Source organism: Callorhinchus milii, unplaced genomic scaffold (assembly GCF_018977255.1).
Source record: "Callorhinchus milii isolate IMCB2004 unplaced genomic scaffold, IMCB_Cmil_1.0 Scaffold28, whole genome shotgun sequence".
Lineage (NCBI taxonomy): Eukaryota > Metazoa > Chordata > Chondrichthyes > Chimaeriformes > Callorhinchidae > Callorhinchus > Callorhinchus milii.
Window position 1 is genome coordinate 2,546,765 of NW_024704769.1, and position 27,871 is coordinate 2,574,635.

The 27,871-nt window shown below is 49.2% G+C and overlaps 1 protein-coding gene across 2 annotated transcripts; it reads left to right on the forward strand.

The window, feature by feature from the left end:
• The first annotated feature begins 502 nt into the window (after positions 1-502).
• Positions 503-26,694, forward strand: LOC103191459 (serine/threonine-protein phosphatase 2A 55 kDa regulatory subunit B alpha isoform). Of its 2 annotated transcripts, XM_042344487.1 has the most exons (10): positions 503-538; positions 2,265-2,342; positions 19,904-20,001; positions 20,671-20,836; positions 22,589-22,701; positions 23,336-23,513; positions 23,807-23,971; positions 24,315-24,484; positions 25,324-25,415; positions 26,187-26,694. In XM_042344487.1, the coding sequence occupies exons 1-10, from the start codon at positions 532-534 to the stop codon at positions 26,464-26,466; spliced, it is 1,347 nt and encodes a 448-aa protein (XP_042200421.1). In that variant the 5' UTR covers positions 503-531; the 3' UTR covers positions 26,467-26,694. The 2 variants fall into 2 exon arrangements, with proteins under 2 accessions (XP_042200421.1, XP_042200420.1); XM_042344486.1 differs by lacking the exons at positions 503-538; positions 2,265-2,342 and adding an exon at positions 15,509-15,614.
• The last annotated feature ends 1,177 nt before the right edge of the window (positions 26,695-27,871 follow it).

A 27,871-nucleotide genomic window follows, 5' to 3' on the forward strand; every position in this document is an offset into this window, starting at 1 on the left:
CCGGCTGGGCCCCGCCCTCCTCGGCGATGACGTCAAGGGGGGGGACGCCATCTTGTGGGGGGGGAGGGGCGGGGCTGAGGCGGGGCGTCGCGCGGCCGCGGCCACAGCCGTGGGGTGAGGGGAATGGGTGGGCGGAGCCTGTGGCGGTGAGTGAGTGACAGCGAGCCGGCTGGGCCCCGCCCTCCACGGCGATGACGTCAAGGGGGGGACGCCATCTTGTGGGGCGGGAGAAGCGCGCGCGCGGGCGCGCCGGGCGGGGGGGGGCGGGGCTGAGGCGGGGCGTCGCGCGCGGGGGAGGGGGCGGGAGAGGAGAGAGAGGAGAGAGAGTGTGAAGGGGGGGGAAAAAAAAAGAGGAGCAGCAGCAGCAGCAGCGGCGGCGCCCGGGGCTCGAATCCGCCGCCATCCGCGCCGAGAAGCCTCCCCGACCGGCCCTCCGCCTCGCCCAGCGGGAGCCCGGGACTCACCGCGCCCGCCCGCCCGCTCCCGCCCCGCCCCGCCGCCGCCGCCGCCGCCTCGCCAGCGCCTCGCGTCATGGCCGGTGAGGAGAAAGAGAGAGAGAGAGAGTGAGAGAGAGAGAGAAAAAAGATGCCCCCGTTAGAGAGGGGGAGAGGGAGAGGGAGAGAAAAAAAAACATGTCCGTCCGTCTGTGTGTGTGTGTCTGTGTGTGTGTGTCTGTGTGTGTGTGTGTGGCCGTGTGTGGGGGAGAGAGGGGGAGAGGGAGAGTGTGTGAAAGAGAGGAGAGGGAGAGAGAGAGAGAGAGAAAAGAGAGGGAGAGAGAAAAGACATCGAGAAGAGGGGGAGAGAGAGAGAGGGCTCTCGTCTTCCCTCCTCTCTCCTCCTCTCTCTCTCTCTCTCACACACTCTTTCTCTCCCTCCCTCTTCTCTCTGTCTCTCCCTCTCTCTCTCTGTGTGTCTTTTCTCTCTCTCTCTCTCTCACACACACTCCCTCTCTCTCTCTCTGTGTCTTTTCTCTCTCTCACACACTCCCTCTCTCTCGCCCTCTCTTTTCTCTCTCTCTCCTCTCTTTCACACTCCCTCTCTCTCTCCCTCTTCTCTCTCAGTCCTTTCTCTCTCTCTCACACACACTCCCTCTCTCTCTCTCCCCCTCTCTCCATGTCTTTTCTCTCTCTCACACACTCCCTCCCTCTCTCCCTCTCTTTTCTCTTTCTATGTCTTTTCTCTCTCACACACTCCCTCTCTCTCTTCCCTCTCTACGCCTTTTCTCTCTCACTCACACTCCCTCTCTCTCTATGTCTTTTCTCTCTCTCTCTATGTCTTCTCTCCTCTCTCTCACACTCCCTCTCCCCTTCTCTCTCCTCCCTCTTCTCTCTCCTCTCTCTCACACTCCCTCTCTCCCTCTCTGTTTCTTTTCTCTCTCTCACTCCCTCTTTTCCATCACGAATTGGGATCAATCTCCACAGATTCCTGTGTCTCTGTAGATACAGAAGAGAGAGAGAGATGGAGATATATATATGTATTTATATAATATGATAATATATATTTTTAATTTTATATATAATATATAGCATTATCTAATATAATAAGAAATAAAATCCCATCCCCCCCTTTCCCTGCTTTGCTTTGGCTTCCTCTACACCCAGGCCCCCCTTTTTTTGGGGTGGTCCCAAGGTCTCCTTGTTGTAGGACTCTGTGTGTGTTTGGGGGGGGGGTGTGGGGGTGGGGAGAGAAAGGGGGGGGAAGGGGGAAAAAGATGCCTTACTTGTGATTATTACTATTAATAATTACTGATGGTGATAGTGAACACAGCGTCTTATCTTAGCCAAGTGATGCCTCAAAAGCGCTTCGCAGGATATCACCCCCTCTCCCCCTCCCACCCCCGGGAGTGAAATGACTGTTGGGGTTTTGTGGGGCGAAACCTGGGGGGGAGGGGGGGGGTCTGGGCGAAATCCTGTGTCCTTGGAGGTCAAGAAGAAGGAATGGCGGGGGAGGGAGAGAGGGAGAGGTGGTGGGGGGGGGGGGGGGGATTTAATTACCCTGCTCCCTGGAAGCTTGGATAAATCTTCCTCTTCCCGAGTCTCTAGGATGTACGCTGCCCTCTGACGATGATGATGATGATAATAATAATGCTTGCATTTGATGTAGCGCTTTTCACGTCTTCGAGACGTCTCAAAGCGCTTCACGGGATATACTGTAAAGTGTAGTGACTGTGTATTTGTGGGCGAAACGCGGCAGCCGATTTGCAAATCGCCGAATCTCTCTCACTCTCTCCCTCTCTCTCCCTCTCTCTCTCTCTCTCTCGGCAGGAGCTGGAGGTACCGGGAACGACATCCAGTGGTGTTTCTCTCAGGTGAAAGGAGCAATCGACGATGATGTCGCCGAAGGTATTTACGTCCGTTTATATTCCATGTGAAAGCGCTTGGCAGGATGGACCTCCCGTAAGTGGAGTGACTGTGTGTTTTGTGGACTGGGCAACGCACGCAGGATCTTTGCTCTGTCGGCGGAGGATGCAGTGAGGCTGCCTGGAAATGGCTTACAAGAGAGACCTGTCTCTGTGTGTGTGTATATATATATATATATCTGCTTTCACAATGTACGTCTCTCCAGAAATGTCCGTGGATTATCGATGGGCGTCTTGTTGAGTTTTAAGAGGCACACACAAAAGACGTGAGCATTTTATTCTGCGTCTGCTGCTTCTTGGGGGTGGGGGGGGAGGGGGGGCGTGTTTCGCTATTTTCAGATAAACACAGAGAAGCAGTGCCGAAAGAGCTATGTTTTCATTTCAGAAGAGTGCAGATTGCTGCTGACCGGTTTTGAGTGTGAAAGCACTGGGAATGGAACGTGTGAGTGTGAGGGGGGGGGGGGCGAAGAGAGAGAGAGAGAGAGAGCTGTGCTATGAACTCTTATCAGTGGATGAGAGAGAGAGAGAGAGTGGGGGGGGAGGAGGAGGAGGAGAAGAGAAAGGGTGTGAATTCATAATGAAGTTGAGACTCATTTTGCTAACGGTGTCAGATCTTACAGAGACACGTGCTGGGATTATTTTGCGTGGTTTGTGTTGTGACGGTAAGGTTTATTGATGGCGTTGGGACACTTCCCACAAAAAAGGCTTTCGCCGGTCGCTTGGCCCAACCACAACAACAAATCACACTTGTATAGCGCCCTTCACATCGGAAAGACATCCTTGTGCACAGAGCACCTTCCCAAGCTTCAGGATTTGCAGATGTCCGGTTTAATTGGATGTGCCGGAGCCCTCGTAAACCAAAGGCCATTGAGTTCTCGTTGCTTCGGCTGAAGGGTTTTACAATTAACTTGCACAGAGATAATCAGAAGATAACAGGAGGTTGCGTTCGAGACCCTCAGATGCAATCTTAGAAGCTTTTGTTGGCATCAGATTTAATGGTTAAACACGTGGAGCATTTCAACGTTTAATGCTGGTGGGTGTTTATCTTTGCTGGGGATTTTATTTTAGATGTGATTAAACGTGACTGTGGGCTTATCAGGGGGTGGATGTTGCGTTAACCTGTTGTGCACAGCGCGAAAGAATCTAATGAGTGCATATCGGCGGCGTCTGTTCTTATCTGCGGACGTCTCTGGATCCAGATCTGAGCAGTTAGTTGCAATTAAAGAAAGATATTGCTAAGGTACTGCTTCAACCCAAAATGGTACACGCTTGCAATCTTAACGGCTCCCGTACCTGATGAAAGAGGGGTTGATTGTGTCTCCGGTTAGATGATGAATTCTATTTAGCGCCTCTTTTTTTGGGGGTGGGTGTGGGGGGGGGGGGGTCAGCCGGGCGTCTTGACACACGCGGAAACCCATCACTGTGCTTTTCACGGTATCCAAACCGAGCTGAGAATTTCATGCATCCCACCACCTACACATGGAAATTCCAGAGATAGATTATTGGAATGGAATGCGCTCTCTCTCTCTCTCTCTCTCTCTCTCTCTCCCTCCCTCTCTCCCTGGAGGGATGGCGACGTGTTTACCTATTTCCGGAGAGTATTCGGCGCAGATTGACAAGAGCCAAGTGGTCCCCTAGAGTGTGCGTTGAGTAACTGCTTGTTTCTAACCAGCTAAAACTGCACAGCTTGCCATCGACAGCGCTGACCGGCAAGCTTTCCCGCTGCTTGTGCAGCTTGGACCACCCTCCCCGTTAGGGCTTTGGCTTGCGGGGATAACGGGAGCTGAGGGGGAGGATTCCCTGCCCCCGGTGACTGGTCGGTCGGCCCTTCCCGGTCCTGATGATGAGCTGTCATCAGTGGTGAGTGCCCTAAAGTACTTGTGGACCTGCCTGGCTCAGGAACCGGACTAGAGACCATCACAGAGTAGGGGTGGGGGTCGATTCCGACATTCCTTTGCCAGGCATGTCGCCTCGGAGCCGGTTCAGCTCCAGAGACCCCGCTCCCCACAAAGGTGGATAGTGTCTCCCTATGCAAGTGCCCTTTTCCAACCCTTTGATGTGCTAACTTCTCCGAGGCTTGGAAGTCCCAGACAAAAGCGAAGAGAGTTTATTACTGCCTCGATGATCGGAGTTTCATGTGGCTGTTTGGTGGGTCACAGGGTATCATCGGAAAATGATTTACGTGGGATGAAATTTGTCAGATTACTTGGACAATTAGATTGATTATTAACTTGTCTGAAGGCTCCAGCTGTCTGCATGTCCCTCGTGCCTCCGCTCCCGCTGCGCGTCTCCAGCCCGACCCACCCTACCATCGGTGGCCGGGCTTCCAGCCTCTCTGCCCTCCACCCTCCGGAACTCCATCCCACAGTCCCTTCGCCCTCACTTCCTTCCTCGCCTCCTTCAAGGCCAGTCTCAAGATCCTCCTCTTCGATCGTGTCTTCGGTTGCCCTCTCACCTCTGTGCCTGCGCTCACCCCTACCCCACCGCTCCCCCATACTCAGATCCTGAGCCCTGACTGTCCAGCGCCTCGGGATGTCCTCCCGACGTGAAAGGTGCTCTATAAATGTAATTGTGTTGTTGTTGCTGTTGTGCCTTCTGTGCCACCATTCAGCTACTACACTCCGAAACTGGAATGCTCTTTCTCTATGCCTCCGCCTTGCCCTTTTCTTCCCGCTCTTCAGGTCACACCCAAGGACCTTCCTCTTTGATCACCTCCCCCTGGCTTGGTGTCGTCCTCTGCCACTGTCAAGCGCCCTGCGACGCCATCCCACGCGAGGGGGCTGTTGCTGTTTTGTTAACAACAAAACCATTGGCTATCCATTACAATGCAATAAATGACCTTCACAGGATGTCCCAAGGCGCTGGACAGTCAGGGATTTGGACTTGAGCTAGGGGTCAGGATCGGAGCGGGTGGAAAGAACCGAGGTGGCTGGATTCGGAGTGCCTGTTGCGTTTTGCACGCTGGCCTCCTGTGCGAAGGGCCAGCTGGCTGTCGATTGCTGAGCGGTTTGTGGACAGCTACCTGTGCTGTCAATTACAGGCAGGCGGCAAATGTTTAGTTGATGAGGACTCGGCGCGGAGAGGAGATTTAAGAGTGATCTTGATCCCCTGTGGATCGGTGAGCTCTTGAGCTGAGTTCAGTTTGAATAAATAAATGCAGGTCTGAATTTGTTTGAACCTGGGATCTGACTGTATTTTATGGAGGGTGTAGTCGGGGAGCGGCTCCGACTTATACAATAGTCTTAACCCTTGCATCAGTACGTGCTTCACCCTTCACTGCTCTTAATTGTTGGATATGTTTTTCACTGGGTGTAACTGGTGCTTTGTGCAAGTGCCAGAATATTTCTCAAGAGATGGTTGTGTTGCGCTGCCATTGTCAGGCGCTCCAGGACACTACCCTCTGTTAGGGACTACGTAGACGCAAGTTGTTGAAGCTGTTGTTTGTGGATCGGGGAAACTTGTCTTCAAATTATTGTGCACCCAAGTGTTCCTGTAGCCGTCGGTATCCAATCCAGCAAAAATATTTTATCTTGGTTATGCACACAAGATCTATTTGAAGCGCTTTGCAGCACAAATTCTGCCCCAACTGTGCAAAACCTTCCCATTTCCTTCCCTCTCCCGCTTCGCCCCACACAGAGTACTGAATCGAAGACTGCATTTTTATTTCAAACGATATTCGTACTATACTGGGTCCCACCTGATTGTTTTTGATTCAGTGAACCGTAATGCTTTCACACGCAAATCCAGATTGGGAATGTTGAGAGGTTAGTAGTACGGAGGGCATTGCATTGTTCTTTACGGGTAATAATAATAATAATAATACTTGCGTATTATCCTGTCTTTGGGATGTCTCAAAGTGCTTCGCAGAAGATAGTGTCAAACGAATTGACTGTATATTTTTGGGGGCGAAACGCCGCAGCCAATTGCGCACAGCAACGTCCCTCTCTCAAACAGTTGTTGATTAAGTGACGAAATTTTTTTTTTTTTTTTTGGAAGGAATTATTACCTTATTACCCCCAGAAAAGCGATCCGCCAATCGGCTAACAACTGGGTCCCTACTGACCGCGAGAGGCGTAGATGGAGTAAGGAAACGTGCTCAACGTTTCACCCTGACTTGCCCGGGAATCGAACCCAGGCCTCTGGGTTGCGAGGCGGGTGTGCTAACCAATCAGCTCCGGGGTCTAATCAGGAACAGCAATCTTAGCTATTCCTCCCCACCCTTTTCTGCACCCCGTTCCTACACGTGTGCCGAGACCGGTTGCGAGGCCGGGCTGGTTAGGATCGGTGAGAGCTTGACAGAAACTGGATCCGATTTGGGCGTCTTTCATTTTCTGTCAATCAGTTTCAGACCGGCTTTTGAGCTGCTGTAGCTCAGTGCCACTCCTTTTTATTGCATTATAGAGAGGTGTGTGCTGGCAGATTCATTCATTTTCTTTTCTGGGAGGGAGGGTGGGAGGGAAGGAGAGTTTTGTACAGTTGGGCAGAAAGCCGTAGGTTTTTGCTGCGAGGTGTTGAAATAAACAAATACCAACAATGCTTCTGTTGCTTTAATAGTGTGCTGTACTTGCAAAGAGAATTGTGGATTTCCTGGTTCATACAGACCTAAAAATATTTCCTTGCAACACATATCCTGTTGCCTCATGTGGACAATGGGAATGAGTGGAACACAGGAGTCTGGAAGTGACCCAAAGTCCATGCAAAGTGAGAGACTTAGAGAAGTTGGGATTGTTCTCCTTAGAGCAGAGGAGGTTGAGGTTGAGATTTAATAGAGGTGTTCAAAATTATGAGGGATTTGGATAGAGCCGATCGAGAGAAACTGTTTCCAATGGCTGGTGGGTCGGTAACCGGAGGACACAGATTTAAGATCATTGGCGGAAGAACCAGAGGGGAGATGAGGAGACTTTTTTTTCATTACACAGAGAGTTGTTACGGTCTGGAATGCACTGCCTGAAACACCGCCTCTCAGAAGCGAATTAGATAGGTACTTGAAGAGGAAAGACTTGCAAGGATATGGGGAGAGAGCTGGGGAGCCGATTGGATAGCGCGTCGAAAGAGCTAGCACGGGCACGTTGGGCCGAATGGCCTCCTCCTGTGCTGTAATATTCTATGATTCTATGATTAAAGAGACTTTATCTGATACCTTTGCTTATATTGCTGCTGTTAATTGATAGATATTGACTAACAGCTCTGTTACCTCAGCAGGAACCTTGTGGTTAGCCTTGAGTTTGGTACAGTTCACATTCGCATCGGACGGATGTCTCGAAGCGCTTCACAGGATTTACCACGAGTGGAGTGACTGTGTATTTTGTAGGCTAGCACGGCAGCTCAATTGCACTCAGTCGCGTCCCACAAACTGCAATGAAACAAATTGCCAATTTTATTGAGGAGAATTGTTGGACTGGGAGAAACATTCTTTCCCTTTCGAGTTGTACCATGGATCTTTAATGTCCTCCTAAACAGGCCAGATAGGATCCTGGTTTAAATATCTCACCTGAAGCAAACACCTCTGACAATGCAGCACACCCCCAGCAGTGCATTGGAGTGCCAGCGAAGGTGATGATAATAATAATCCTTGCATTTGATTCGGCGCCTCATCACGTCTTCGAGACGCTTTGACAGATTATAACCTAAAGTGAATTGACTGTATGTTTTGTGGGTCAAAGGCGGCAGCCAATTGAGCACGGCAGCGTCCCTCGAACAGTCGTGGATTGAGTGACCAATTTATTAGGTGAGTCCCAAGTCCCAATGTGGGGGTTTGAACACACAGCCCTGTGACTTCCTCAGGCGAGAGTGGTACCGACTGGGCCAGGCTGACACAAGTTACTGCGTGTTGAAAGGCAGCGGTGGCTTGAAGGCTGGCAGGATGTAGCTACCGTCCCTGCCTTGTCGGTTTATGTACATCTCGGAAGCTTTTGTTTGGGGAAACAGTGGGCAATCGGTGTCGTTCCCAGTGTGAATGCTGCTGGGTGGGCTTCAGGATACAGTGGGAATTACATTCGGCGTTCTGGACCTGAAATAGCATCTGTTCGGTGCTCTATGAGCTGATCTTGTGGGTCAGTGCAGCTGGTCTCTTGGTCTCGAGAGCACCGAGACCCCGTCTGGCCTGAACAACGTTATATAAATGTAAGTTGTTGGTTGGTTGGTGAGATCTGGGAAATAGTTCAGTCCGACTCAAGTCTTTGTAATGAATTCAGAAGCATACGGGCTTCAATATTGTTGTTCAGTAGGGTTTTTATATTGCATTATTTTAGGTACAGTCTGCAATGTGGGGTATAAAAGATGTATGAAAATGCTTGTTAAACCACTGTCTAGTAGTGCATCTAAGAATAGCAGAGTGTTTCTCCCCTCCAACCCTCCAATTCCTCTCTGCGTTAAGTAAATTTGAGTGCCGTGGTCACTTTTACCATATTAGTCTATGTACCGGGGGTGTGTGGAAAGAGATACAGGAAAAATAGTAAATGCTTCATAGAGTTTTATTTTACCGCAAAGCTACAGTGGCTACGTGTTTCGTAATTGAATGCAAAGCAATGCCCCGACAAAAAAAAAAAAAAACTGTGAAGAAGTTATTGGCCAATTTTATCTGGAGGGGACCGCTGGTCAGAACTGAAGTGTCCTTCGAAACGAAACGTGGGGCTTTGAAGCTTTCCGCGTCCTGGATTTGTTTTAGTTACAGTTCGAGCCACGTGAGCTCGGGGGGCGTGAGGGCCTGTGAAGTGCGTTCAAAGCCTGGCTAGGTTACGTGTTCTTATTTTCCCAGACCAGTTGAGGGTTCTGCGGTGGACGCTGCCTTAAAAGGAATAAAAAAGAAGCGTCTCCTGTGGTGAAAAGGTCCCTGTGTTCGACATCAGCTGGGTTTGAATCATCCGCGAGCTGCTTGTGTTGTCATTGAAAAGGTGGACTGCTTTTCCCAAACGCACGAGACCTGCCCCTTTGTGTCGCAATCGATTTGGTGAATGTTTCATTGACTTGATTCTGATAGCGGTTGGCCCGAGACGCACATATCTCGACCAGGCTCCCTCGTTTGGCAGAGAAGCTCGACAAAATTGTTGCCGCTTCAATTGGACGCCAACGGTTAATCGTCCTTGCGATTGATACGGCGCCTTATCACGTTGTCGCGACGTCTCAACGCGCTTCGCAGGAAAGCCCAGTGATGGTGTTTTTCGCAGGAAAAGGCACAGCAACGGTGCTCAGACCGCAATAAGGTCCACGGTCGACTTGATATGGGGTGGAGGGCTTGTTGGACGGGAGAGACGGGTGAAACTTCCTTCTACTTTCAGATTAGCTCCGCGGGATCTTTAACTCGCGCCTGAGGAGGCAGACAGTTAAAACCCCTGGAATTCCAGCAGCAATGCGACAGAACTGTGCGTTACAATCCTACTACCATAACAACTTTCAAAAGGGAATTGGCTAGGTACTTGAAGTGGAAAACATTGCAAGGCCATGGGGAAAGAGCGAGGGAGTGGGACTGTTGGGCAGTTCTTCGGACACGGGCACGATGGGCCGAATGGCCTCCCTTCTGTGCTGTAATTTTCTAGGATTTCACGAAGTGATGGCTTCGCTCCTTACCCAGCCGACGTCGAAGCGTCTGGCCCTTTTCTTAAACCTCTAGCCTCCCTGTGAAAACACTCTGAGGGCTACTGGCAACCCGAGCCTCAAAACAGGAAACGTTAAGGCTTTACCACAAAAAAGCGTCATCGCCCATCTTGTCGAGCGGCTGGAATTTTTTTTGAATTACCCAGACAACAGAAAGACAAAACAGTCTCCTTTTGTTGCTGCTCACCACCAACAACAAATGACACTTTACACGGCGCCTTTCGCGTACGGAGGACGCGCCAAGGCGCTGGGCTGTCGGGGATTGAGACCCGAGCTGGGGGTTGCGATCAGGAGGGGTACAGGGCAGAGAGGATAGGGGTAGGAGGGTGGCCAAAGGCACGGTTGAACAGGAGAGTCTTGAAGGAGGGAAGGGGGGGAGCGAGACAAAGCCTTAGTGTGATACCTGTGTGATAGTGTACTTGTCTGTCTCCCTTTTACTATTTCCCAGCAGATACAGCTGCAGACGTGTGTCTGAGAACACTTGATCCCTTTAGAACATCTGGTAGCAGAGCTGCCTCTCGATAGGGTTGGTATCCGAAGGAAGGAATAAATTAGGGAGCCATGTGGTGAGCAAAATGAACTCAGAAAATTCCTGCAGGGCGCAGTCATCTTATGACAAAGCTCCACTAAATGACCGGTGTCAAATCCAGGCCGGAACGTTGACAAAGCAAAAATTGTCACCAAAGAAATTGTCAGGGCCGCTTCGAGCACCTCGTCTTCTGGCCGAACACTTGCTCGCACCCTCGGGACAGTAAACCGCGTAGGATTCAGTTGAGATGCCGCTTCGTATCACAAACCGAGTTCAATCTGTGTCCACCTTGAGACAAAACGGATGAGCTCTTAGAAATGCTGCAGATTATCCTTTAATCTGTGATCTCCCCAGGATATCTTGTAAATGTGTAGTGACTGTACAATACATAATTACATTTACGCTCAAGCCACAAGTGCTGCAGCCATTTGGAATGGGAATATAACATCCCATGATCGGAAGAGACCTTTGTAGGCGCTTATGGAAATGTGTGTCAGCGTGAGTCAGGAGAGGAGCTACTTAAGGGGAGGGAAGGGGGGAAATTAAAGCTGTTTAGTTTCGCCAACCAAGTATAGTCATTTCGTTTTACAGTTTACTCTGCAAAGCGCTTTGAGATGTCTCGAAGACGCAATGGGGCGCAATATCAAATGCAAGGATTATTATGATTATTTGTTACTGAAATTCAACAGTTGTTGTTAGCCGTCTGATCGGGAATAATAATAAATTTACGTTTGATATAGCAGCTTTCATGTCAGCCGAGTTGTCTGAAAGCACCTCACAGAATATACTGTGAATTCTCATGACTTTATTTGACAGATGAACATCTATTTTAAGAGTGAATACTGGCTCCCCGTCCCCTGGAGGATAGGATTAAAAATCCCGGTCTTCAAAGCCCTCGTCCCTACCTCTTTATAATACTAATAAGCCTTGCATTTGATATAGCACCTTCAACACGTCTTCGAAACGTCTCAAAGCGCTTCACAGAAGATACGGTAAGGTGTATATTTTGCGGGTGAAGCATAGCAGCCAATTACACACAGCAGTGTCGCACAAACAGTTGTGGATTGAGTGACCTAATTATTGTTTTTTTTGTGAAGGAATTATTCCCCGCGGAAAAGCGATCCACCAATCGACTAACAACCGGGTTCCTACTTACTGCTGGGTAAACAGGGCCGTGTGGAGTAAGGAAACTTGCTCAAGGTTTCACCCTGGCCGGGAATCAGAATCTCTCGCTTGCGAGACAAGTGCTCTAACCACTGAGCTACAGGACTCCAAATTGACCTGCTAACTGCATATTGAGATGTCCACTCCCTCCGATCAATAGGCTTCGACCTGCGCCATGTTGTGGACTCCTGTAGCTGAGTTCAATTCCAGGCAGCGGGAAACCTTGGGCAAGTTTCCTTACGCCACACAGAGCCTAATAATAATCCCTCCAAAACAAAACGATAATAAATTGGTCATTTTCAATCTACGACTGTTTGTGGGACATTGCTGTGCGCAATTGGCTGCCGCGTTCGCCCACAAATATACAGTCAATCCACTTTACAGTGTGTTCTGTGAAGCGCTTTGGGACGTCCTCCCGACGTAAAAAGCGCTATATCAAATGCAAGGATTATTATTATTATTATGTGCCCAGCCCACCCCCACCCACCATTGGCGATACTGTGCTCGGGGGGTGACTGCCAAAGCCACTTCAGAACCCTTAAAGGAGCATCGCGCTTTGGTATCTATCCCTATCGTCTTCCAGTAAATAAGGATCTTGAAGTACTGAAAGGTTATTGATTTTTGTGGGGTCAGGGAAGCACCAGAGATGTCTGGTGCGCTTGAAGGCCTGAGGGTAGTCTGTTAGAAATCCGTGTTTGCACGGCAGATACTGAACACTCTGGGTGTGTGGTCGTGTTGAGTTCCATGGCAAGTGGTTTCATCTGAACGCTGACGCATATTGACGTGTTCAGTTGTCGATTATTCCCTGCCCTTTCTCTTCACAAGAACGTGAGAAATGCTGGACGAAAAAAAACTCAGGTCCATCTCGTTCACCTTCCACCTCACTGTTGGGTCGCTTGCACGAAACTCTGTGGAACTCTCTCCCTCAATCCCTCAGGCCTGTCCCCTCCCTCCCCACTTTCAAATCCCTCCTAAAGACCTTGATTTTTGATCGTGCTTCCTGTCACCTTCCCTCCCCTCCCGCAGGTTTGGGGTCAGACTCCGCCACTCCGGGACGAAAGTCGTCGTTGTTGAGGATGCCGATCGGTTACCCTTAGGGCAGTGACTGATTATAATAATGCTAATAATCCTTGCATTTGATGGAAGGAATTATTACCCCCGGCAAAGCAATCCGCAAATCGACTAACAGCCTGGTTCCTACTTGCTGCTCGGATTATCATTAGATGACGGGTAAATGGGAGTAATGTAGAGTGTTGAGAAGATGAAAGATTCAAAAGAAGCCCCACGGAGAACGCTTAGAACCAGGAACAGTGAGGATCAGAATTATACCTGTGCCCTCCCAGGTTTTATAGCATCAAAGAGCCATAGAACTTGTGAACTTTGTTCCAAGTGGGAAGAATTGTGTTTTGCAAGCGTGCTTTTGAGGTCTTGTGACAGGAAACGAACAATAAACAAGATAATAAATAGATTAATTGGTCAGAAGTGGCCAATGGTTTTTGCTGTCCCTTCAATCAATTTTTGAGTGGAGTCACAGTCGGTTCGAGTTTAGAATACGTACTGTATATAGGGTTTGATTTGCATCCTTTTTGTTGTTAGTCAATTGGCGGATTACTTTCCAGAGTAATAATCCCTTCAACAATAATAATAATAATTTGGTCGCTTAATCCACGATCGTTTGTGGGGACGCTGCTGTGCGCAATTGGCTGCCTCGTTTCACCCACAAAATATACACTCAAACCACTTTGCAGTGTGTTCTGTGAAGCGCTTTGAGACGTCTCGAAGATGTGATGAGGCGCTGCATCAAATGCGAGGATTATTATTGTTGTTATGATTATATTTGAACGCTTGCTGCATATTCTCAGGTGAGAACCAGATTGAGGAGAGCCCGCAGTTGTTGGCAGCCAACTGAACCGATAAGATAAGAGTTGAAGCTTCGCAAACTGGCCTTCTAGGATTGAATCAATCATTAATATTGAACATATTAAGTAAGTGTTTCGAGAATGCTTACGAGATTTTCCGTCAGACTCCTTCCTGATCAGGATCCGCGAGTTTCCGATCACAATGTATGGCGTTCTCTCCCCGAGGAGAACAAGGTGGGGCGAGGCAGTGATGGATTAGTAGTTAAATATCCTAACTTATCCTTGTGTCGCGCCAGAGAAATGGTTGGTGGGTGAGGTACTGGAACCATGCTCCAACCAACAAGGGGCCTCCCGGAGAGGAGATTATTATGTTCCGGGGTTAAAAATTGCCATATAGCGGGCAGCAACAACAACAACAACTGACATTTACACGTCGCCTTTCACATCAGGAGGACGTCCCAAGGCGCTGGACAGTCAGGGATTTGGACCCGAGCTGTGGGGTTGGGATCAGGAGGGGTGGAGGGGATTCCATTTATCAAGCGCCTTTCACGTCAGGAGGACGTCCCAAGGCGCTGCACAGTTGGGTCATGACCCGAGCAGGGGGGAAATGGTCAGGGGGAGGGGAGGGGAGGGAGCGAGGAGGGGGGAAATGGTCAGGGTGACGGGAGGGATGGGAGGGAGCGAGGAGGGGGAAGAGAGTCGAGAGGGGAGCTGAAGGCTCGGTCAAAGAGGGGGGTCTTGAGACGGGGTCTTAAAGGAGGCGAGGAAGGGGGCGATGCGGCGGTCCTGCAGGATGAAGTTCTAGAGGGTGGGAGGCAGAAAGGCTGGAGCCTCGCCAATGGTGGGGCAGGCAAGCTGGGGGACGTGAAGCAGGCCGGAGCCCGCTGAGGGTGGTAGGCAAGAGCTTTAGAAGCGTCGGGGCGTCTCAATGCATTTAATTTCCGGAGGGAACATAGAGGAAATAGGGCCCATTTTCCTTCTCCCCTTCGATCCAGTCCCGGGTTTTTTAATTGGGGGTGGAGGAAGGAGGGAAGAAATTCACCACTCAACCGCTGGCGCTCAAGTAGTTAAAAATGCTCGGCAGCGAATCTGAAACCAGACGAAGGATAAATTGGGCGTGTGGTAAATTTAAATCCCTTGCAAGAAAAGCGTCTCGCCCTTGCGTTGGAGAAGGGTGGCAGCGAGCAATGGTCAGTAAACACCTCGTTGGCTGCGCGAGGGACGGAATTCACGAGGAAACCTCAGCGCGTCCCTGCAGGGCTCTTCCAAACCCTTAAAACGCTCGGCGTGATTCAGTCGGGCAAAGTTAATCGGTATTTTAAGCCTTTGCAGAGGCAACACGAGTGTCCAGGATAGGCGGCAAGTCACCGAGGGGCTGAAACAGCGCATGACGTCAGGTTCTGCGCGACCTAAAAGCCGAGATTGTCGAGTCCCGGCAAACCGTGAGGGGGAGGCGGTGACCTGGGTTTCCTGCAGGGAGATGCTGCCTTCGTAGCAGACTGTTGTGTTTCCCAGAGCAGGTTTTTCGTAACCCCCTTTCCCTGCGTTAATGTGAGCTTTCCCCCGCATTCAAATACCGTCGCCGCAGGAGCCGGCAGCTGCATTCTGTTTACAATGTAGAGCACTCGGCAGCGGGGCATCTGCCTGCTTTTTCTCCTCTGCCTCACACCGGCCCCGTCCGCTTCGGGATTACCGTTTAAAAAAAAAATAGCACGCTGGGCGAAGAGAGAGAGAGAGACAGAGAGAGAGAGAGACAGAGAGAGAGAGACAGAGAGAGGGTGGATAAGAGGGGGGAAGAGGGAGGCGACGCTCTTTCTCTCTCTCTCCGTGTGTGTGTGTGTGTGAGCTTTTTTTACGCATGACATGCAGGCGATCAGTGCAAGACCGAGAGGCTGCCTTGCCCGCCCCGTAATTCACTGAAGCCATGTTGAACAGATTTGGACGGGTGTCTCCGTTCTCTTGATTTGGGTGTGGTGTCAGCACACACAAATTCACAGACGTCTCAGTGCACTTTGGAAGATGAAATGCTTTCCCTGCCACTTCACCCACTCAATTAAATCTTCTCTCTCGGGCACAAATGCACTGATGTCCACCTCATCCTATGACCAAGGTATGGGATATTTCTTTCAGTGGCTTGTTGGGGAATTGGTAAATAATAATAATAATAATAATAATAATCCTTGCATTTGATACAGCGCCTTATCACGTCTTCGGGACGCCTCAAGTGCAGCGACCGCGTGTTTCGTGGGCGAAATGCGGCGGCCAATTGCGCACAGCAGCGTCCCCACAAACGGGGGTGGGTTGAGTGACCAATTTATAAATTTTTTTTTAAAAAAGACTGTTTCAGGTGATTATTTTTTTTAAAACGCAGCATCTCGGCGCATGCCCCCCCCCCCCCCCTTGATTCGGCGGCTGAGCGTGCTCGGGAGTGTACAGTTGAATGATCTTGCCTTGTGCCGTCAGGCGCATCGCCTTATGAAGGAAAATGATCGCTGCGCGGAAATGTTTCACTCCATTCGCCTCTCGATGTCTCTGCTTGCTCCACCAGCATCTGTTTGAGGGTTCAGTACAATTGTACGTCCTGTCACTTTCAAATCCAAGGCCTGTTTGACTCTATTTCTGGACTGTCGTGATGTTCAGACTCCGATGCAAAGGCGTGGGGCTCACTGACTCTTGACACGAAAGGATCTGTTCCAGTCCGAGCAAAATGTTGTAGATTGTAGGATTTAAATGTTTTTTTTTAGGACTTTCTGCATTTTATCACCAAGGGTCATGGTTTCAAATAATAATAATCCCTGCCTTTGATGTAGCCCCTTATCACGTCATTGAGGCGTTTTGAAGCGCTTCACAAAATATACTGTGACGTGTGGGTGGAACAAGGAAACTTGCCCAACATTTCATCCTGTCCTGTCCCGCCCGGGAATTGAACCCGGGTCCTCTCGCTTGCGAGGCGAGTGCTGTAACCCCTGAGCTACAGGACTCCACGGGATACCAGTCCATCAGAAAACATTTGCCCACGGAGACTGAAAATCAAAATGCGTTCGGTTGACTTACTTGATACTTGCTCTCTCACGGACTGCTGGCACCTCACCTCACCCCCTCTCTCCCCGCCGTCAGATCCCACCTAAAGACCTTCCTTTCCGATGGTGCTTATGGTCACCTTCCTCCTCCTTCCCCCCCCTCTCTCCTGGCTCGGGGTCAGACTCCGCCACCGGCAAGCGCTCTGGGACGCTACCCTGGGCGAAGGGCGCGACATAAATGCGAGTCGCTGCTGCGTGCGAGCAGACCCCGTTCCTGCACCCGGTTCCCCAGGTTGCAGGTCCCGTGATGCGTTCCCCTGGCCCCTCTTTTTTTGTTTGAGATGGAAGCCCTGCAAATCCCGTGCTTGTTTTTGACCGCTTGATGTGCTTCAATGAAAGCAAAGCTCCCTCTCATGGCAGTAAACAGACAAGGCAGCGCTTTATTTTAGTCCCAATTATAAGAAACCAGGGGTGCAACATCGGGAGCTGAATTCATTAATTCTCGAGTCAAATAACTCGAGGGGAATTGGTTGCGGGTGTGTGTGGGGTGGGGGCATTGGTGTGTGTTCTCAACAGCACGCAGACTTCATCTACTGAATTCTTTAGCGTTTCTGTTTAGGTTTTATAGCGGTATCTTCCTCGCTGAGAAGCCAGTGGGTCGATAGGGCTTTGGAATCTTTTTGATGTGACTGCCGGCTTGACGGTAGATGAAGGCGTCAGTGGGCTGCTCTTGTGGGACCTTTGTATTTGCCGGATGTCGCTGGTGGTAATTTGGCGGCTTTGTTTGCCTTCAAAACACAGTCATAGCACTTCGCAGAAAATCCTACATGAGCGCTTCAAAGCTGCCCTCTGGCACTAAAGGTGACAATTATTCACCGCGGCTTCTTTAGGCATCTGCTCTGCTTTGCTCCAAACAGCAAGTGCTCAAGCCCTGAACCCTGTTGTTTTGTTGCTGAGAGTTAGTAGTAGTAGTAGTAGTAGCAATAATAATAATCCTCGCATTTGACCCGGCGCCTTATCACATCTTCGAGACGTCTCAAAGCGCTTCACGGGATACACTGTAAAGTGAATTACCTGTGTATTTTGTGGGCGAAACGCGGCAGCCAATTGCGCACAGCAGCGTTCCCCCACAAACAGCCGTGGATTGAATTGACCAATTCATTATTCTTTTTGAGGACTTATTATTTGTCATCGGGGAGTCAAGCTGAGAGTAGTTGACAAACCTAACTGGCACGACTAACTCCAGTGCCCTAGTTATTGATCAGAATGGTAACCGAGACTGATGGGAGGGAATAAGTTGCATTCCTGGGCGAGGAAAGTGGGGAAATGATTCATAATCGGTTGCTAATGACATAGACGGAACTGGTTTGTGGGCGTTTCTGGTCCCAGGTGTTTGAGGGAGCCAGATGGACGCCAGCGCCAAACCATTAACTGAAGTCTTACACAACTGGGTCCTTTTTTTAAATGAGACGGTTGACTAAGAGCGCCAGTTATTGACGTAGTGCTGATATTAATCGTTGCCTGTTGGACATGATTTGCAGCAAATTCGGGGGAAAAAAAAGTCTCATCGAAGTGAAAAGTGGGAAGGGCTATTTGTGCCTCGAGTGGATCTTCAGGTTTTACAAGGAACCTTTTCAGGTGTGCGCACTTGGACAGTGGGGAGAGGGAGTGATGGCGGAGGGCGGGGGGGAGAGAGTGTGAAAGTAGGGGAAAGAGAGTGTGAGTGACAGATGATTGACCAGAGAGAGGGAGAGAGAGAGAGCATGGGGAAGAAGGGGAGGGAAAGAAACGGAGAGACGGAAGGAGAGAGTGTATGGGAGGGGGGTGCGGGGAAGAGAGCGATTTAGAGAGGGGGGGGGGGGAGAGAGAGTGATTGAGAGAGCGTGGAGAGTGAGACGTGCTTCCGACCTGCAAAAAGTGCTGTGTGAATATTATGCTTCTCGGGCGGAAGCGTAAAAAGATTGCTTCTGAGGCTCGGGGACGTTCCTCAAGTGAGCACTGCTGAAAGGTTGGGCCAACCTGATCGCGAGGCTGTTGAAGCTCAGTGCGTTGCTAGCTCATCCACCTTCTTCGCGGCAAACAACGCTACCGGGGTTGACTGGCGGGATCAATTCCTCTTTGCCAGACTCGGGCATCGGAACCCGTTTGTGCTAAGATGGTGAACAGAGGCCAGCGTGGATAACTTGCGCACCAACAACACTGTGCGTCACACTGCCTGCTGTCAGGGGTTTGATGTATGAAAGCTTTACAATTTCAGGCCATGCAATTCTCAAGTTGCCCTGATCTCTTTAAAGGGTATTACCGCTAAATCTTTTGAGATTGAGCTTACCCGGGCGCGTTGTAAAGTGTTGGTTTGCTCGGGAGCGTGCAAGCTAGATGTGCGTTCGAGCTGTTCGCAACTGGGAGAGACTTCAGACAGTCCACAACAACCTGCGTTTACATTATAATAATAATAATAATATTAATAATAATAATACATAGCACCCTTTCCAGTGGGATAGCATCCCTTAGTCTTTGTTGAGGCCTCGATGCAGGATCTCCAAAGTCTGGAGTTAATTGTCTCTCATTCTCTGTGAATGCTGCTGTTGTATTGTGTTCTCATCCGTTCACATCAGGTACTGACAGTGAATCACAGTGTGCCGAGCGTGGGCTAATTGATCGTGATACATCAGCAAAATGCCTCTTTCTTTGCCTTGAACATTGCTAATTCTACCTCCCGGATGATGCTTCTGTTCTTTCCACGAAACGCTAATTTGAAATAGATTGCGATCAGACAATGATAGATGTTTAATGTGTTGTACATGGAGGGGTGGGGTGGGGGCAGGGATTAAGGTATCATCTGGAAGGGCGCTGGCTGAATTCCATCCCACAGTACCTCTGCTTTGCCCTCTCCTATTTGACTGTGCCTTCGGCCACCCTACTACCCTTACCCTCCCCGCCCACCACCCCTCCTGATCCCAACCACCAGCTCGGGTGCAGATCCCTGACTGTCCAGCGCCTTTGGGAGGTCCTCCTGACGTGAAAGGCGCCGTGTAAATGTGAGTTGTTGTTGAATTAATGCAGGACGACCCCAGCGCACTGTCAGGCCATTAGAGAATGGCTTGAGGGACTGTCATGGTTTGTTTGTCTGGCACATTCTGGTGACAAGCAAGATGGAGTAAGCGGGGAAATTCTTAAAGTACTCTAGAGTGGCCATGATGTTCCACACGTGTCAGACACCTGGCTGACCAAATAAAATGCCTACTTATCAGAATTTGTATGTGAGTTACAGCACACCAACATGCGGCGTTTGAATGTAAGCGTCGTCGTCTTGCAGAAGCTGCAGTTTGTTCAATGCTTTATTCTCCCCCCCCCTCATCTCCTTCTCTCTGTTTTACAGCTGATATTATTTCTACAGTCGAATTCAACCACTCCGGAGAACTGCTCGCAACTGGGGACAAGGGGGGTAGAGTTGTGATATTTCAACAGGAGCAAGAGGTGAGTGCATCACAGAACACTTGTACAGTAAGGGAACAGGGCAAAATCTTGGGCAAGTTTCCTTACTCCACACGCCTCTGTTTACCCAACAGTAAGTAGGAACCGGTGGTTAGTCAATTAGCAGATCTCTTTTCCAGGGCTAATAATAATTCCTTCAAATTTCAAAAAATAATTATTTGGTCACTCAATCCATGACTAATATCAATATCCGGGACTGGTAAATTGTCACATCAATTGCCTAAAATGTTTCCACCAGAACTGTTTGTGGGATAAAATTGCTGTGCGAAATTGGCCATCGCATTTCGCCCACAAAATGTACAGTGAATTCACTTTATTGTACACTCTGTGAAGTGCTTTGAGACGTCTAAATGACATGATAATGCGCCATATCAAATGCAAGGATTATTATTATTATATCTAAAGTGCAACTCACCGCTTTGTAGACTTTCACTGCAAGCAAACTAACTCAATTTTGCGATGCTTGCTTGAAAATGAACAGGCGTAAAAAAAATATCGCCCACGCAGTTAATTTGCACTCTCTAAATTTCCCCCCTCCTCCCTCACAGGCTATTAAAGTGTAGCTGCCATGGTTATTTGCTCAGCACTCGAACTTGCATTTCCCCCTTTGTCTCCCAACCCCCTCCCATTGCCCCCTTTCATCTTTTACAGAGCAAAAGCCAGCCTCACTGCAGAGGAGAATATAATGTTTACAGTACGTTTCAGAGCCACGAACCAGAATTCGACTACTTAAAAAGCTTAGAAATCGAAGAAAAGATCAATAAAATCAGGTGGTTACCCCAACAAAATGCAGCACAATTCCTGCTATCTACAAACGGTAAGTGCCTTCCTGGGAGGATAACGGGGTCCGGGAGATCTCCTACACATTGCCCGAAAATACATCTGCGCTCAGAACAGTCCTGAGAATAGCCAACGATCCTATGGACGCACGGGCACCACTGCATGACCGTTTGAGGGCGTTTCGCTGATACGACGCTGCATCAAATGCAACTACAGCGGAAGCCGCTTAAGACGGACACACGTCGCGACCGACAGTTTTGTCCGGCTTAAGAACCGTCCGAGGTCGACCGATGTTCCTCCCGCCCAGAGGACCAGCAGCGCTTCCTCCTTCCCTCCCATCGATGTTTCCGGCTAAAGCAGCTTCCACTGTGTTTATGTCCCGGTGCTCCTGGTTGCGAGTGCGTTTCTCTGTTGCTTGTGCTGCTGTGGATTGCCCCGTGCGGTGCGAACGCAGCGGGGTTAGTGCACTGTGCTGCTCTCTGTGGTACTTAGTTCTGGAATATAAACACACGTCTGCTCACCCGCTGGTAGTTCCTTCCAAGCGAGAGCTTCCCAGTGTGCACGGCCCATTTGTGTTGGGCTGCACGGGGATTGGAGCTATTCCAAACTGATTCATGTCAGGCATCTGTGACGTGCTTGGCCTTCCTCCACCATGCTGGGCGCAATTTCAAACCAGGTCCCAGAGGGGAGAAGGGCGGTGTTTGATATCGTCCACTCCTCTTTAAGGATCCATTTGAAGGGCATGTGATGTTTTGGTCAGAAATGGATTGAAGCAGTGTTTTCACATTGGCACAGGCTGCCTAGCAATGATGCTTAACCCTCTAGTTGCTTCCCACAGGGGCAGGTGTGGCTGTGATTTTTTGTCACCCTCTTAGCCGTCTTTGATCTCAATTTATTTTTACAAAGAGCGCAGTGCCAGTTCCTTCTCCTTTTCCAAAAGCCTCATCACTAAAGGGACGTCTCTGGTTGACTCATAGCTGGAGCCGAAAGAGCTTTCTCTTTTAGTGCCAGTCATGTGGTTGTGGAACCTTGGTACAAATAACTCCAGGAAATGAAGCCAGTGGTTTGTGACTGAGCGAATGTCCATACGTTTCATTTGCCCAAACCTGGGTGTTTGTGTTATTGTGTCTGTGTTATTGTGAGAGAGGATCCTCCCCAGGTTACACAGACAGTCAGTGTTCAAATTTTGGACTGGGCTTGCGTGCTACACGCAGCTGTTAAAGACGGAAGCATTTGGCACAAAAGAGGAAATTGAGCTTGTTTGGGTCCAGCGTGGGCAAAGAAGGAGCTGTGGGAGTTCCATTTTATGTCTCGGATTCAATTTCTTTCAGTGTTTGTCCGCTCATAACTGTTCGTAAGAGCCTTCTGCGCTGTTATGGAGTCCTGTAGCTCAGAGGTAAGAGCACTCGCCTTGCAAGCGAGAGGACTCGTGTTTGTTTCCCGGCAGGTCAGGGCGAAACCTTAGACTTTTTTCTTACTCCACCTCTGTTTACCCAGCAGTAAGTCGGAACCCAGTTGTTTGTCGATTGGCGGATCGACAAATACAATAATAAATAATTTGGTCATTCAATCCATGACTGTGTGTGGGACACTGCTGTGCGCCATTGGTTGCTGCCTTTTGTCCACAAAATCCACAGTCACTCCACTTTACAGCACATTCTGTGAAGCGCTTTTGAGACATCTTGACGACGTGATAAAGCGCTGTGTCAAATGTAAGGGTTATTATATGCCAATGACATGTGAAGAGACAAAGCATTGAAGTTTTTTAATTTATTTTTATTTCAATCAGATAAAACTATAAAGTTGTGGAAAATCAGTGAAAGAGACAAACGACCAGAGGGCTACAACTTGAAGGAGGAGGATGGCAGATATAGGGACCCCACCACAGTCACTACACTTAAGGTAATGCAGTGTATTTCTTTTTAAAAGCTACTTTTGACGTATGGGTCATGTTTAGTAACGGAAATGTTTTCCGGGGAATAGGGCGAGAGATTAAAATTGTATTTTAAAACAAAATTGGGTGGGAAGGGAGTTAAATGGCTAATTGGAGAAACCTGTCACTTCCTCTCTCCCCCTCCCTCCGTCTTGCCCAACTTTAGGAAGGATGTCAGGGCATTGGAGAGGGTGCAAAGGAGATTTCCCAGGATGGTACCAGAAATGAGGGACTTCAGTTATCAGGAGAGGCGAGAGAAGCTGGAATTATTCTCCTTGAAGCAGAGAAGGTTAAGAGGAGCTTAATAGAAGTTGTTAGGATCTGGAATGCATTGCCTGAAAGGCTGGTGGAAGCCGATTCGATAACAACTGTTAAGAAAGAAGTAGATCATTATTGGGGATGACAAGTTTGCAGGGCTATAGGGAGAGAACGGGGGAGTGGGATTGATTTGGAAGCTCTTTTCAAAAAGCCGGCACAGACAGGGTGGGCTGAATGGCCTCCTTCTGTGCTGTATGATTCTATGCTCTCCAAAACCGTGCCCGTGAGCTGAACGGTATGCTTCCCTTTGCATTCAAACTATGTTATTTTTCTCCCCTTTCCCAGGTGCCAGTATTCAAACCGATGGATTTAATGGTGGAAGCAAGTCCTCGAAGAATATTCGCGAACGCCCACACTTATCACATAAACTCTATTTCTGTCAATAGTGACTATGAAACTTACTTATCGGCAGACGATCTTAGGATTAACCTGTGGCATTTAGAAATCACCGACCGAAGTTTTAGTATCCTTTGTCATTGAAGCTCGGTGAAGTCTCCTGTTTGTGGGTCCTCGCTGGGATTGTAAATTGGGTTCTTTGCTAGCACCAGCATCAATGGACTAAATGACCTTCTGCACTGTAATTTCTGTTAGAGTGAGTTGGGTTTGCTTATGTTTTCACGAGGAAGGAATGCTCAACAGGTAACCGAGCTGCCGCCTATAGTTATCAAGGATCCAGACCCCCGCGTGAAGGGTGGGCGTAACTTGCACATAAATGCAAGTTCTTGTTGTTATTGTCCTTGACGGCCTTTCGCCTAGATATTGTAGATATCAAGCCTGCCAACATGGAGGAGCTGACTGAAGTGATTACAGCAGCAGAGTTCCACCCCAATCAGTGCAACACATTTGTATACAGCAGTAGCAAGGGAACCATTCGATTGTGTGACATGCGGACAGCAGCCCTGTGTGACAAACACGCCAAATGTAGGTCCCTGGCGCTTTGAGTGGTCTCGAAGACGTGTTAAGGTGCTATATCAAATGCAAGGATTAATATTATTATTATCTGGTCTGTACACTGTAAATGTATAGATTGCTTTGTGTATACAAGATTCAGAGTAATGCAGAAAGTCAATTCACTTTACAGTATATTCTGTGAAGCGCTTTGAGACGTCTCGAAGACGTGATATGCCGCTATATCAAATGCAAGGATTATTATTGTTGTTTCCTATCAAGCGCTTTGAGTGAGTCCTCCTGAAGTGAAGACGTATCATAACTGCGAGGAATATTATTCCGAGGGTTAACCAATGCCAAATTTTGTTCTCCGCAGTGTTTGAAGAGCCAGAAGATCCAAGTAACAGGTCGTTTTTCTCTGAAATCATTTCTTCAATATCAGACGTTAAATTCAGTCACAGTGGTCGCTATATGATGACGAGAGATTACCTATCAGTCAAAATCTGGGACTTAAATATGGAAAGCAGGCCAGTGGAAACGTACCAGGTACTCAGATCTGTGCAACGACCAGACCGAGACTCATTGTGTGTTAGAAGTGACGCCAAAGCCTTATCTGTTGATATCAGCCTTTCGGGTCCAACCTTCATGTCCAAGTATTCCAAGGATGTACCCTGAGAGAGACCAAAGCCTCTCCCACTGTTCAAGCTGCTCCAACCACACGTAATGGTCAAAAAAAAAAGGGCTCTTTCTCTTCTCTTATCCCAGGACAAAGTAGCAACAACGATAAATTATATTTACACAGCGCCTTTCACTTCGGGAAGACGTCACAAGCTGCATGACAGGCAGGGATTTGGACCCGAGCTGCGGGTAGGGATCAAGAAGGATAGGGTTAGGAGGGTGACTGAAGCCATGGTCAAACAGAAGGGAGTGAGACGAAGGGACCAGGATGGAGTTCCAAAGGGTGGGGGCAGAGAGGCTGAAGGTCTGACTGCCGATGGTGTGGAGGGGCCGGTCAGAGGACATGGAGCAGATCTTTAGGACGTTCTCCCGACGTGAAAGGCGCTGTGTAAATGTAATTTGTTGTTTATTTCTTCTTTCTTCCCCCCCACTTTTTTGCCCCTCCCAACACAACATCTCCCCCCCACCCCGTCCCCAACACAACATCGGTGCGTATCTAAATTTCATTTGGGGTGATTATTGTGCTCCATGTTCTCGGTGTTTGAAATGACAGGCCGATCATTTGAAACAATGCTCGCGTGTGACTTCCTCATTAATTCTGCGTCAATTATTGGCCAGGGAAGTCCAACTAGTGAATTTCTCGGTGTCCCAGGGTTTTCCTGAACACACCCCACCTGACTTGCTACGTACGCTCTTTGTCCTTGCAGGTGCACGAATACCTTCGGAGCAAGCTGTGCTCTCTGTACGAAAACGACTGCATCTTTGACAAGTTTGAGTGCTGTTGGAACGGTTGCGATAGGTAAAGCTTATTTATTGAGCGCCTGACGGTGGCGGAGCACGTCGCTGAGCCTGGGGGAGGGAGTGGGAGAGGTGACCGTAAGCAGAATGAAAAGGAAGGTCTTTAGGCGGGGAGGGAGAGGGGGGGGTAAGGCAGAGGGATCGAGAGAGAGAGAGTTACAGAGTTCGATCAGGAAGGTCTCTTGATATTCCTGTATCAGCCCGAAAGTGCCCTAACTTCAGTGTGCGATTCCCATTCCCTCTTCTACGTGAGATGGTTATTTTAAGTGTGTACAGTAGGAACTGCACTGTGTAACTGCTCCAAAGCACTTACATTTGGCGCCTGACTCATCGCTTCGTATTTTTTTTCCCCCTTTAAATAACCAAACCGGTTGTATCATTGTGGGAAGGCCACCTGAGCGCTGGCGTTCTCACTGAATGAAGCCCATTCCCAAGCGACCGACGCTTCAGGTCGAGTGCAGCCTTTGCCCATCGTTTCCCAAGCCAATGTTCTCCCTTCCGGTCCTGAAGTATCCTCTGCTGAGCAGTCGGTCCGAGTTCCACGTGCACGGTGCGATTTCTGCCACCTTGCTCAAGTGTCTTATCGGGCGGAGGAGGATGTTGGGGCAAGGATTATTATTTTTTTTTAACTGTTTGCAAAGACGACTTGAGCGACTTGAGGTGCGTGTAAATGGAGCCCGAGAGAAGGTTTCTAGTGTAACGGCGCCCCCTACGTGTGAGGTCCTGGTGTTGCCCACTAACCGCCCGTAAACGTGGGGTTCTCTTTTCGCAGCGTTGTCATGACTGGGTCGTACAACAATTTCTTCAGAATGTTTGACCGAAACACAAAACGGGACATTACGCTAGAAGCCTCGCGGGAGAACAGCAAACCGCGCGCGGTCCTCAAACCGCGTCGCGTGTGTTCGGGGGGGAAGAGAAAGAAGGACGAGATCAGCGTGGACAGCCTGGACTTCAACAAGAAGATCCTGCACACGGCCTGGCACCCGAAAGAGAATATTATTGCCGTCGCCACAACCAACAACCTGTACATATTCCAGGACAAAGTCAATTAAAACCGGGGAGGGGGCAGGGCAGAACAAGTCTCGCTTGTCCCTGCAGGGTTCCGATAGTGTAGCCTTTGTATCTTGTAAGAGAGAGAGAGAGAGAGAGGGGTCCATTCTGGTCCCCCCCTCACCTCCGCCCAGCCCCGCTCCGCCCACCTCCCCAATCTCTTAAATCAGTGCCATTTCTAATGCACTCATGCGTGACATGACCGCAGAGTTCCTTTCACCCCCCCACCCCATCCCTCCTCCTCCTCCTCTCTCCGCCCTCTCCCCCACCCTCGGATTGGAAACCGCCGTCGCTAGCCATTCAATGGGAAGAGGGGGGGGGGAAGGAGGGAGGGAGGCAGCCATTCGTTTTTGTTTTCTTCCCAAATCCCGCATCGACCGCATTAGCAGAAAGAATCATTTTACTCCGTGAAGTGTTTATTTAAGACGCTCCTTTGCCTTCCATTGTGGTGAGGTCTCAGGGCAGAGGAAATCGCCTCCTCCCAGTCCATAATATGGCAATGTTTTACTGTGTATCTTCATTACTGTAATGTGCCCCTCGCCCCTCCCTCCGCCCTGTCCTTTTTATCTACTGTACAGCTTGTTGGTGATATTGCTTGTAACATTCCTCCTCTGACCTCACAGATTCCTCTTCCTGGCCCTGTTGGGAGTGTTCTAGACGTGCGGAGGTCAGTCAGGTCAGGTCAGGTGGCTTTTGTTGCACACAGATGATTTGAACAACTGACTGTAATCTCTAGCCATGCCATTTGTGGCACAAAAAAGACCTACTGAATAAAAGTGATATAAAACAAAAAAAAAGCTCCTTACTTGACGCTTTTCTTTTTGGGATCAACTGTAAACTGTTAAATCCCGTGTAATTTTTTTTTTATAAAAAAACCAATGCATTAAAAAGTGTGTGTCTGATACCCGTAGGCTGTACTGATGTTTGCTGTGTAAGAATCTAGATCTGAGTATTTTTTTCTATCCTGTGCAAATAAACTTGTGGATACCAGTGGGCTTAATAGTAAGCCCATCCTCTGGTGAAGGTGATCGTGCTCCCTTGGCTGGGTGGCAGACAGAAAGTAATAGTAGTAATAATCCTTTCATTTGATAAAGCATCTCATCACATCTTCGAGATGTCTCAAAGCGCTTCACAGAATATACTGTAAAGTGAATTGACTTTATGTTTTGCGGGCGAAACGCAGCAGCCAATTGCGCACAGCGGCGTCCCCACAAACAGTCGTGGTTTAAGTGACCGCATTGTTTTTTAATTTATTTCTTTGAAGGCATTATTACTCTGTGATTGTCAACTTCGAAATGTGTGAGCAGTCAGTCTGCAGTGATTATCCCACTCCCTGCGGTGAGGGAAGCTGGCAGGTGCTGAACACCTTATCCTGTTGGCAACACTGAAGTTGCGGACTTGCCAAGT

Excerpts from the sequence above, each read along its gene's own strand:
- LOC103191459 (XM_042344486.1), top strand. The coding sequence starts at position 15,524 with ATGAAATGCTTTCCCTGCCACTTCACCCACTCAATTAAATCTTCTCTC. Across the intron at positions 20,837-22,588 it reads ATTCCTGCTATCTACAAACG|ATAAAACTATAAAGTTGTGG; the intron begins GTAAGTGCCTTC and ends TATTTCAATCAG. Across the intron at positions 22,702-23,335 it reads CCACAGTCACTACACTTAAG|GTGCCAGTATTCAAACCGAT; the intron begins GTAATGCAGTGT and ends CCCCTTTCCCAG.